The sequence below is a fragment of the Anastrepha obliqua genome, chromosome 5 (genome assembly GCF_027943255.1).
Source record: "Anastrepha obliqua isolate idAnaObli1 chromosome 5, idAnaObli1_1.0, whole genome shotgun sequence".
Taxonomy (NCBI): domain Eukaryota; kingdom Metazoa; phylum Arthropoda; class Insecta; order Diptera; family Tephritidae; genus Anastrepha; species Anastrepha obliqua.
In genome coordinates this window covers 61,636,760-61,649,018 of record NC_072896.1, presented here as the reverse complement: position 1 = coordinate 61,649,018, position 12,259 = coordinate 61,636,760, and the positions used below count along the sequence as shown (strand labels likewise).

General features: G+C 36.0%; 1 protein-coding gene across 1 annotated transcript in view; it reads right to left on the bottom strand.

The window, feature by feature from the left end:
- Positions 1–12,259, bottom strand: part of LOC129248094 (uncharacterized) — an 89,218-nt gene that overhangs the window by 17,089 nt on the left and 59,870 nt on the right. The window contains exons 2-3 of the mRNA XM_054887529.1: positions 7,226–7,257; positions 5,870–6,496 (exon numbers count right to left, since the gene is read on the bottom strand). Of these exons, the coding sequence (XP_054743504.1) occupies positions 5,870–6,460 (591 nt within the window). The 5' untranslated portion in view covers positions 6,461–6,496; positions 7,226–7,257. The remainder of the gene's footprint in view (positions 1–5,869; positions 6,497–7,225; positions 7,258–12,259) is intronic.

Genomic DNA, 12,259 nt, shown 5'->3' with positions numbered 1-12,259 from the left:
AACTCGAACAACACACTTGACTTCTCCGGGTAAGCCCACATACTGGCCAACGGGTCGCAGAAAAGTTCTTGACCTAATTGATATCGGTATCACTAGAAGACTTCCCAGAAATATAGTTACAATTGATGCTCACACAGACTTATAATCGGATCATTCACCTGTGAGTTTCGTAGTTGTGGATCACCTGCAGTTTACCGATCCCCGTTTCATACTTATTTCGTCCAACAGTATAAAAAAATCTATACTTGCTATTTAAAGTTGTTTGTCATAACAAAGATTACAAGAATAATTTAATAATGCCACTAATATAAAGTTGATAATGGTAAATACTAATACTAGATGGAAGTCGTTAATAAGCGTAAATTGGGGGAAAAATGTTTTCTTGCACTGGTTAAGTGTTAGAATGGTAATTATTAATGCTGGATAGAAGGAGTTAATAAATGAGAATGAGAAAAAGTTTACTATAACGCTGGCTAAGTGTTCGAACAGTCATTCATGCTGGATGGATGCGACTAAGCGGCACGGGGGCGTGTCATACGATAGCATGATGGTGGTGAATAATTTTATAAGTTTTTTTTGGCCTTTGTGCCTTCATCAAATCTATACACACAAATTGCTGAATAAATATAAAATATGATATTTTTGTTATTTAACCAATTGAGTAAATTCGTATTCGGATCGATTAAACTGAGCTTCATATCATTATTCTATGGATTCAAGTAAAGACTTTTGTAAAATTGTCAAAATCTAGTACTATGGTAGAAATTGTTTTGTTACTTTTCATAAATTTTTTTTATTAAATTTCAGTGTATACAACATTTGCAGTTTTTCCATCAGAGGACAAAACATATAAACTTTCCTTATCTGTTACACGGGATAGAACTAAAAGTAATTGTCCATGTGTGAAACATGGACTGCCTTAAGTATTTGCCTTTGAGCTTTATTTATTGTCACTGTAAAGTATTATAATTTTACTTGGAACTTAAGTCGTTTAAATTGAAATGGAAGATCCGTCGGTATTATCAGCAAAATGCGTTCTTAATTAGATTGGGGTGGTCACACAGATGAGTTCTCCTCGTTAGCATGCTGTTGTATTCAATCTTTCCCCGTATACATATACTTATACATTGTATACCTGGTATACATAGTATACCTACATATGTATATACATATGTTTAGTAAGTTTAGTTTAAATCTTTAAGGTTAAAAAATGTCACGCGTTTTTAACCCGGCTTTTTTTTTTTGACATGGCAACAGGCGGAATGTGAATACAACATCAAACCGAAATGAAAAGAAATACACCCAACAAGAATGCTGAGTTGAAGAGAAGCAACATTGAAAACTAAGTGCTCTAAGTTTGGATTCGCTCCTCTACAAACACTTGTTCAGCGATTTTTGTTGAGACTTGGCTCAACGCTAACTTTGACTCGAATTTATATAATGTGATTCGAAATGGAATTGTTGAAAGTATGTGTTTCTCTTTAGGGGATGTAGGTCTCACTGCAGTGCATCGTAAGCTAAAAGTTTCTTGTTCTTAAATGAGGACCCGATCCTTGATCAACTTTTTACTCTATTTGAGTATATATAAGAATAGCTAAAAAAATTGGCAATAATAATTAGACGATAGAACAAAAGGTCCACAAATCCTTCGCAGAAGTTTTAAAAGGCAATTTTTGATCAAATATTACTACAGTCCCGAAATGAGAAAGGAGATTCCTCTGCTAATTAAACCGAAAAATAAGAAAAAAGGTGGAAAACCCAAGAAGAATTAAATAAGAAAACAGATCCAAAAAATTTAAAAATTACTAATATAATAAGTAAAAAAATGGTGTACTACTTATTTAAAGTGAAAAAAGGGAAAAAATAAAAAAAACAGTAGAAAGAATGATGAAGTAAAAGTTCCAAGCGCCATATCCTAGATTTGTAATTACAAATATGAAATTTAAACATGAGAATGATGAACTTATAGAAAAGTTAGAAAACAAAATAGGTACAGTTGTAGAAAATGTTAAAGAATATGAAGTGGAAAGAGAAAATACTCAGTTTTTCAATGCTATAATTGAATATGATTTTGTAACCTTATCAAAAGTAATTATACGGCCTCTGACTGTAGAAACAAAGACGTTTGCGCTAAGTGTGTGGAAAATCACAGAATAAGCGAATGTCAAAAGATCCGATACAAAGGTATATAAATAGTGTTTCCTCTGATCACATATCGAGAACACCCCTGTCACGTGCAAGTAAAATTAAAGACTTGGGTTTAATATTTGATTCGATGCTTACTTTTCTAGTCATATAAATTTAATTATTGCCAAATCTTACGCCGTGCTTGCTTTGGTTAGGCGTTATACGAGTAGTTCCGATTTCACCGCCCTCATACGCTGAAGCTTTTGTATACGGCGTTTGTGCGTTCCAAACTGGAGTATGCATCTTTAATTTGGACTCCGTATTATTCGAGACGGCCGCCGTAGCCGAATGGGTTGGTGCGTGATCACCATTCGGAATTCACTGAGAGGTCGTTGGTTCGAATCTCGGTGAAAGCAAAATTAATAAAAACATTTTTCTAATAGCGGTCGCCCCTCGGCAGGCAATGGCAAACCTCCGAGTGTATTTCTGCCATGAAAAAGCTCCTCATAAAAATATCTGCCGTTCGGAGTCGGCTCGAAACTGTAGGTCCCTCCATTTGTGGAACAACACCAAGACGCACACCACAAATAGGAGGAGGAGCTCGGCCAAACACCTAACAGAAGTGTACGCGCCAATTATTAATTAATTAATTATTCGAGACGTGCTGCTAGAATTAAACGAATCCAGAAAGTATTCTTACATTTCGCGTTCGTAATTTACGCTTTTCGGATCCATCCCTACATATGAAGCCCTTATTAATCAACTTAAAATCATTGCAAAGCAGGAGAATAATCCTCTCTTTATCTTTCATTTTCGACTTAATCCGTGGAGCTATTGACTGTCCGGTGCTTCTTGAGAAGATTTTCTTTAATATTCCGGCCAAAGTTCTGCGTAGGTCGGAGTTCTTCTATGTTGGTCTTTCAAAATCCCTTTATGTTCGGAATGCTCCTATTTCTAGAACCTTGATTGAGTTTAATAAAATCTCTAAATTGGTTGAGATAGATTTTGTATCCTATTAAAATCTTTGAATATTTATTATAAATAGTTTAATTGTATTTTCTTCTTTTTATAACCTATTAACCGTATACGAGTAATATAAAAATCTATTATATTCATTGGCTTAATAAATAAATAAATAAATAAAACAAATTGTACCAGAGCAAATGAAAAATTAAAGCTGGATCTGGACGAAAACCATTTAACACTTGATCGACAATGTCCCGTATACATCAAAAAATTTAATTCTAAAAAAAGATTGGCAATCAAATTCACTAAAAGGTTTATATATTAACATTCAAGGGTTGTTATATAATTTCGATGAGTTAGAATTGATAGCAGATAAGTGTAGCCCGAGTTTATGGTTTTTTCATTAAGAGTTACAACTGCATTAAATACGCTTCAAACACAACTAGACCTGGTGGGGTAATAATCTATGCTAAAAATTACTGGACATCTCACAACCATCTTTTCTCACACGACCAACGTAGGCGCAGTACAAAGAAGCTCTTTCAATTGCTGGAACGCTTCTGTTCTTGTGCCACACAAACGCGCAATTCTTCTTAGTAAGATTTGCGAATCCTGGAACAAAATTACACAGTCCGAGGAAACTTGGCACTTCGTGCACATTTCTTGTCATTTCCAATCTTTACTGCTTTTATTTTCTCCTCGTCAATCTTGATGCACTCGGTTGTCACTTTATGCCCAAGATACTTGACTTCTACTTTGATGCGATGCGCCGAAGGACTTCTTCCAAATTTTTCATATGGTCGATAAATTTTTACCCATGATGATGATGTCATCTAGATAGACCAAACACATTTTCCAGTGGAGTCCCCTAAGCACATGCTCCATCAGGCGCTCAAAGGCTGCTGGTGCGTTACATAATCCGAAAGGCATCACAGAAAACTGCCAAAACCGATGCTATGGCTGTCTTCTCACGACCACTATTCTCAATTTCCACCTGCCAGTAACCACTTTTTAAATTAAACGTGGAAAACTATTTTGCACCGGATAAAGTATTGAGAGTGTCATCTATTCTTCATTCAGCTCACTTTAATCTACATAAAATCGACTGCTTCCATCTTTCTTCTTAACCAGCACAACCGGTGAGCTCCACTCGAAGTGGAACTTGGCGAATTGGATTTGGATCTCCTGCATCTATTCGATGTTTCACGATAGCTGACTTTCCAAAATCGCTGTTGAATAGGTAGCTGTATTTTTCCAGCAATTTCTTAGCTTTTGACCTTTTAGGATTCTTCTTATTATCAAGTTGTTGCTTTTTCGGTTGGCTGCGTGGTATACTGCAATTGAGGGCTATATGTCCGGTTTTACCGCAGTTGTAATACTTTAAATACGAGCTTCTTCGTTCCAGAAAACGGCTCCCTTTTTACTTTCCTCAATCGAGGAAGGCTTTTTAACATCAACCCGATATACTTTAAGCACTGGCTTACTCAAGAGAGCTGCTGCTTCCTGTGCAGTGCCAGTGCAAATGGCACTGTTTAAACCTACGTTCCCTTCGGTTTTGAGTATGCTTCCTGTTTTGGGTCCGGATCTCATATACCGCTTATTACTGCCTAACCTTTCATCTTCTCAACGAAGTCTGCTGTTTCTTTTGCATACGCCAAATGTGCCAATCGCTCATTCCAACCGTATTCCTTCAAGCTCTCATTTGCCTTATTTGTTGCCTATGGGTACTCCCGTAACGTCTTTCTATTGCTGCCATCAGACTTTCATAGTTCCCCCGACCGGCTTCTGGAGCTGTCTGCATTACTTCGGCTGCGGAACCCTTGAGTGAGACAGGCAATGCGGCAACTTTGTCTGCAGTACTCCAGTGATTTGTTGTTGCTGCATATTTATCTTTGACGACAACTCGACTGACATTTGTGACATTCCGCTGATATTTGCGCCGATATTTCCGATGACATTTGGGACATTTTCGATTAAATTTGTAAAGACTGCGAAGACATCTGCGACAATGCAGCCATAGTCACTCTCCTCATGTCTATACCTGATAAAGGTCCTGTAGGTTCTATCTTCTCTTCCATTTTCCGGCAATTGGTCAGCTTCTGTCTGAAACACATCTTCGTCTACATGGGCGCCCTCTGCCTCCTTAGCCTCGTGCAGCCGTACTTGTAACTTTGCCTTATTTCCAGTAGTTAACAATCCACACTCTTCCAATTATTTCTTAAGCTGATGAACTTTTAGTTCGCTCACGATTCTGTTCTTGGGACTTTATTCAACAATCCCACTTCTGGCACGAATTCTTAAGAATTTTCTTACGTTAAAATTCAAATAAATTTTTTACAACAGTCAAAAAGTTCTGGGACCAAGTTCTACCATCTTTATATAATATATTTGTGCTTATGTATATAGATTAATCAGAATTTTGTGTGTTTGGCCGACCTCCTCCTCGTTTTTGTGGCGTGCGTCTTGATGTTGTTCCACAAAGGGAAGAATGGAATTAGGATTAAAATATACAAATAATATTATATGTGAGTAATTGCAATGAAACCAAAAAACCAAAAAAAAAAATTATTTCTAACGAGTTTTTATAATTTAAGGAGAAAAGTTCCACCTCCATCACATCTTGTATTGTTTTATCCATATATGTATAAAATTCCTATTTAATTCTGACTGAGGAATTAAAGACTTATTTGAATATACAACTGGACTGGTAGGTATGTACATATATCGACAAAATATATAACATAGTGATAAAATCTGACAAATTTTACGAACTCACCGGTATTTTAAACATGGTGTCGACATCGAAATAGTCACTTTTATGATCCATTGCAACTGCATAAGGGGCAGCACTCAGATTTCGAACCGTGCGTGTTGCAACCAAAAACATCATACATATCAGTGTAACAGCGGCAATTATTATTAGTGAGTCTGCGCTGGTGAGCCAATCGCAAAGTATCCAAGAACCTCGCCACATATTCACACATACTATGCCAAATATAGCTGTGTAACTGCGTGATATTACATAATAGGTTAATCGGCGCTTATCAGGGTTGATGTAGCTTCGAAAATAAGATTGCGTAATTGTGAAGATAAAGTGCCCAAAACCGCCGATTAAAAAAGACATTAACGCGGAGAGTGGCATACTTCGTGGGAACAATAAGACTCCCATTAGTTCCCAGGTTCCGCGCCAATATGCGATTACGCAAGGTGCCACTATAGCACATGATAACGCTGCATCTAGTATTTCCAGAAATAACTCATGTAAGGTTTTAATTTTTTTGTTTGGATTTAAATCAAGGTTGTTATTTTTTTGTAGCGTCTTTTTGCTTCCAAATGACGGTACATTCGATTCGCCACTTAACATCATTAAAAAAGCGTAGGAGCCCACAAAAAACGCGCTGTTCTATATACGATTTTTTCCTTATATGATTTTGAATATTCAAAATCTGTTTTTCTAATTTTTACGCATATATGTATGTATATATGTATATTTTAATAAAATGAAAAAACGTTTAATCATTCGACACTGCAACTAAAACGTTTTTCTTTTAATGATTTGTCTTATTTTCATGCATGCACGGATGCATATAACATAGTATATATTTTTTGACTTCGTGGAGCAAAAACAACATTCAAAACCCACAGCAACTTCTTTATTTGGTCAGCCTTTAAAATTCTTTCAGGTCACTAAATGTTGCAGTTGCAGTGTTACCGATCAAATTCCGAAATATGAACTGGTCTCAGCTCATTGTTAGAAGTATTGCTGTCATCAGAGAGATTGTATTTTTATATTGAAACACAAAAGCTTTCTTAAACAATTGTTTTATTATGCCTAATGATTACTAGACACACAATCACTGTGTATGTACCAACATTTATTTATTATTTGTCAGCTTTATATCCCATTCCGTAGAGATAAGTTTTTAGCATGTACATACATACATGTTAGTTTACAATGCTTTAATAAAAGTTCTTCAACAATTTGTACAGTAATCTTTAGAGAGAAAAATCCGATTGCTTTTGATAAAGTTATATACGTATATGTGCGCTTTAACTCCGTATCTTTTTCACATCCACACATGCTATTTGTTTTATGCACATTTTTGGGTAGAAGTATGTTTGCAGCCTTTACCTCGCTGTTTGTTATTGTTGTAATCTGGTAATCTGAAAATAGTGAAACAGTCAAATTTAATTGCTTATTTCAAAATTACAGAATATAAAAGCTATCGATATGCACAATTTCGTTAAACTTGTGGTAGAGATCAGCATATCTTTTGGTATCAATTAAAATGTATAAAAGCGTTACTTCTAATGGAGTAGCTTCCGCGGCGAAATTCAGCCATTCTCTGACGGGGTTACAACAAAAAAAGGATTCGTGAAAATGTACGATTCGTTCTAAACAAGCTTCTGTAATACAGTATTTCTACCTTTTCGTTACCTCAGCTGATATGAAAGTTTATTTCGCTTAATAGAAACCATTCCGTTGTGCTTTCATTCAGGCATACATACACATGTGAATGTTTATATCTCCTATATAAATAAAATATAATTAATACTTTTATGCCCGTTAGTATTACTGTGCACAATATTGGTACAACTTTATTCAAATAACGGCTGTATGCAACAGCATACAGGAATCGAGGTATATGGTAGTTGTATAGACAAAAATATACATACATATTTCCAAAAGACTCAGAATGATGAAGGCGGTTGTTTTGCCTATACCTTACTTACGGATTAAACGCGACGCGCGAAACTATAGAGCTTGTTTGTACGTGAATACTCATGACAATTATGTATTTACTAACAAATATCCGGCGTACTTTGCTGGGAGAGGAGCAACATCTCAATGGCTGTCGCAATACTTGGCTCCTCGGTATGTAATAAACACCAATTGAAATTCCGTTTTTAATAATTTTTGTCTGTCTCAGGTGATGCTGGATACGCTCTAAAACCATATTTAATGACGGCGTTCATAAACTCTGAGGAAGGGTCTCCACAAAGGACCAACAACAAACAACATGCTAAAGCGAGAAGTACCATTGAGAGAACAATTGGAGTCTTGAAAAACCGATTTAGATATTTGTTGCAGGCAAGAGCTCTCCACTATTCTCCAAAAAAGCAACACAAATTATTAATATGTGCACAGCTTTGCACAACAGTTGTCTGCTTTACAATGTTCAACTTCCGGATGAAGAGTTATCCGATGAGACCCTCAACGATGATGCTGGAGATATTGAAGTGTTAAAATTTCATGGTATCCTATTCATTAGTTCATGAGTTATTGTGCTAAGAGTGACACAACATTTGTTATTTTCAAAACAATGGACCAAAAATAGTTTCGTATTTTAATTTTACACTGATTCTTGATAGAAAAAAATACCGTTCAAGCGAAGCAATGACTTGAAAAGTGTTATGGGGACTCCGCTCCCTGAGAAGCAACAATAAAACGATGGACGTCCAAATGAGACGGTAACACCAGAAAACATCAAAAAAATTCACAAAAGCTTGCGTGAGTTAGCTGACATCGTAAAGATGTCAAAAGAACGTGTTGGCTTTATATTGCATGAGCATTTGACTATGAGGAAGCTTTGTTCAAAGTGGGTACCTCGTTTGCTCACTGTTGACCAAAAACAAGATAACGCACAAGCCAATCAAAACAGTGGCAAAACTACATGGATTAAACTTTGAACTTCTTCCACATCCATCATGGATGATTTGGCTCCCAGTGAGTACTGGCCGTTTGCAGATCTTAAAAAAATACGCGCTGGTAAGAAATTTCGCTCGAATTAAGAAGTTATCGCTGAAACTGAGGCCTATTTTGAGGCAAAAGATGAATCGTTTTACAAAAGTGGCTCAGAGGGGCTCATTCCAGTGTTTATTTATATTTATAGGTTTTCTTACAACACTAAAAACTGAAAAAACATAAAAGTGACATATATATTCAGGCGTATAACAAAACATATACACTAAAATGAAATGAAAACGCGTTCTTTGTTCTAAAAAAAATTAATAATAAAATTAAAAAAAACATGTTTTGTTATGAAAATAAATCAAATCCGGATCACAATGGAACAAATCGCATGAAAATTAAAAAACAACTATAATTTAATCCATTGCTTGTTTCCAGCGTAATTATTTCCACTGTGGGAAGTTTATATAGACATAAAGATAAGGCGCCCCATTCAGCCGCCGCTGTGAATCCTACTCCTTAAATATGTTCTGAATGACAAAATAATGCAAATGATATTGCATCTTCGGGAAGAGTTGCTAGTTGGCCTTGCCTCGGACTTTATTTTGGAAATTTTTGTATACCAAAAATTTGCCATCTTATTTCCCCCAAAACCTCCTTTTTGGTCTTCATTATAAAAAGTGTGAATTCCTTTTTATTTTGTTTAGTATTATCGTCAGGACTCGAGGTGTTATCAAGAAAAAGTGTTTGGAAGCCAAGGAGTATATCTTTATGATTTAGAAATCCATCACAGTGCCTGAGAAGTGAAGCGTGTAGAAAACGAAGCAAACTGCACAATTGTTTCGTTATTTTTGAACAACGATGAAGTTTTTAATTTTGTTTTTTGTCGTGCTAAAAATCCTTTATTGATATGTACAATTTCGTTATAGTACCAAGATTTCTTTTGGAAGTAATAATTAATATAAAACATTGAACACAAAGTATAAATTTACGTACATGCATATATGGATACGTGGAGTGAACGCATACTTAACAAACAAAGTCGTCAGAAGCTCGTAGAAATTCGAATTTCAAAACGAACAAGCCTTACAAATTCAAGCCTACGTTGGCAAAATCTATAAAAGAGTGGATACTTTGTCAAAAGACATGCAAAAAACATAAAAATTAGTTGAAGTTTGTTAAATAAATATAAGTCGTCTGTTTAAGCAAAACAATAAAAATATCCTTTATACCATTTTCCTTTAAATTTATTTTTGTTTATTATTGATTCTACATGCTAACGGTTTTTTTCAGTTTTAAGTATCATGATCGACATGAATGCCCACATTTAATTTTTTTTTCTTTCATTTCATTTAGTTTACAAATCTGCCTTGTTGAAATACTTTATATTTGATTACTCACAAATTGTCTTCTGGTCAAAACCAGCTGGAGCTTTTTGTTACAAATATAAGGTTGTTAAAAAAGTCTTGCGGTATTTTTATTGAATTTTCAATTGTTCATAAAATTGGTTATAATAATGCGATTTAAGTCAAATATGCGCCGTTTTGTTTGATGACGAGTTCCCAACGAGATGCCAACTTCATAATGCCCCTATTATAGAAGCTCGCTTCCCTATTGTCAAAAAACTCGGAGAGCCAATTTTCACAGGACTCTCTTGTGGACAACTTCCGACTACCAAGCTCGTTCGCCATGGACAGAGATAGGTGGTAATCACTTGGTGCGAGATCCGGACTATACGGTGGATGCAAAAGAACCTCCCATCCGAGCTCCCGGAGCTTCTGGCGCGTCACCAAAGATGTGTGGGGCCTGGCGTTGTCCTGATGGAAGACAATTCGGCCTCTGTTGATCCAAGATGGCCTCTTCTGCATGAGTGCTGCATTCAAGCGGTCCAGTTGTTGGCAGTACAGGTCCGAATTGAGCGTTTGGCCATAGGGGAGCAGCTCATAGTGGATGATTCCCTGCCAATCCCACCAAACACACAGAAGAACCTTCCTGGCCGTCAATCCAGGCTTGGCCACCGTATGGGCAGCTTCACCGCTTTTCGACCACGACCGTTTGCGCTTCACGTTGTCGTAAGCGACCTACTTTTCATCGCCAGTCACCGTCCGCTTCAAAAACGGGTCGATTTTGTTGCGATTCAGAAGCGATTCGCATGCATCCATACGGGCAAAAATGTTTTTTTGCGTCAAGTCGTGTGGCACCCATACATCGAGCTTCTTTTTGAATCCAAGCTTCTTCAAATGGTTTATAACGGTTTGATGACTCATGCCCAGCTCTTGGCCGATGCTACGGCTGCTACTATGCCGGTCTCTTTCGATCAATTCAGCGATTTTATCGCAATTTTCGACGACAGGCCTTCCGGACCGTGGCGCATCTTCGATCACCTCTGCACCAGAACGAAAACGTTGAAACCATCGTTGTGCGGTGGAAATGGAAACTGTATCGGGTCCATAAACTGCACAAATTTTATTGGCAGCATGAGATGCATTTTTGCCTTTATCGTAGTAGTACTGTAAAATATGGCGTATTTTCTCTTTATTTTGCTCCATGTTTGCGACGCTATAACTCACGAACGACTAAAAGCAAACAACAATTAATCAAACACGTGTTAGCACGTGAAAAGAGCTTTCCAAAAAGTTCTAGCGTGAACCGATGCGACGAATACAACTAGAACTACGCGCTTGCAAAGACAAGCTTGCGGAAATACCGCAAGACTTTTTGGCCAACCTTATATTTATTTATTGTTGCACAACTTATGCCGCATAAAGCCAGAATCATAAAAAGGTATTTCTTTGTTTGCTTTATCTATCCCACAAAAATTAAAATGCATTAATTTCATTTAGCTGCTAATAATACGTTCACTATAAGTAGATTATCTACTTTTTCGTGCTTAACTCCCAAACCGTAATTAAAATTAAAATTTCTCTCCCGAAATCTGAGATTATAAAGGAATCCTATATTATAACCACACTTTTTTAAATAAAACCCTGTGTTATCAATAATTATTTTTATGAATGTAAGTAGAAGCGTAAAAGTAAAAACTTAATAAAATGGTCGCCTGCAAAGAAAACAGGTTTGTATAAGTATATAATTCTATTAAAATTTTTCTTAAATATTATTAATTATGCAATAATTTTACAGAAAAAAGCCTGTGTCCATAGACGCTTTGGCCAGTTATTGCTTATTACAAAATGTAATATCGAATTTCGTATGCGTATTGTTGCTATAATTTTTTGTAACCACAACAAAAAAAAAAAACAAAAGACGTTTTTCATCAATTGCCTTATAAATATAAAAAAGAGGTTGTCTGTAAAGTCGGATTACTGACGATAGTTTAACGTGATAACGTCATAAGAAAATACTGATTGAATGGTTGCATTTTTCAAAATTTTAATTTTATTTGTTTGATAGATATTTTGTATGGATATAGAGAATGAGTTAACATTAACATAACATAATATACTTTAACATAAC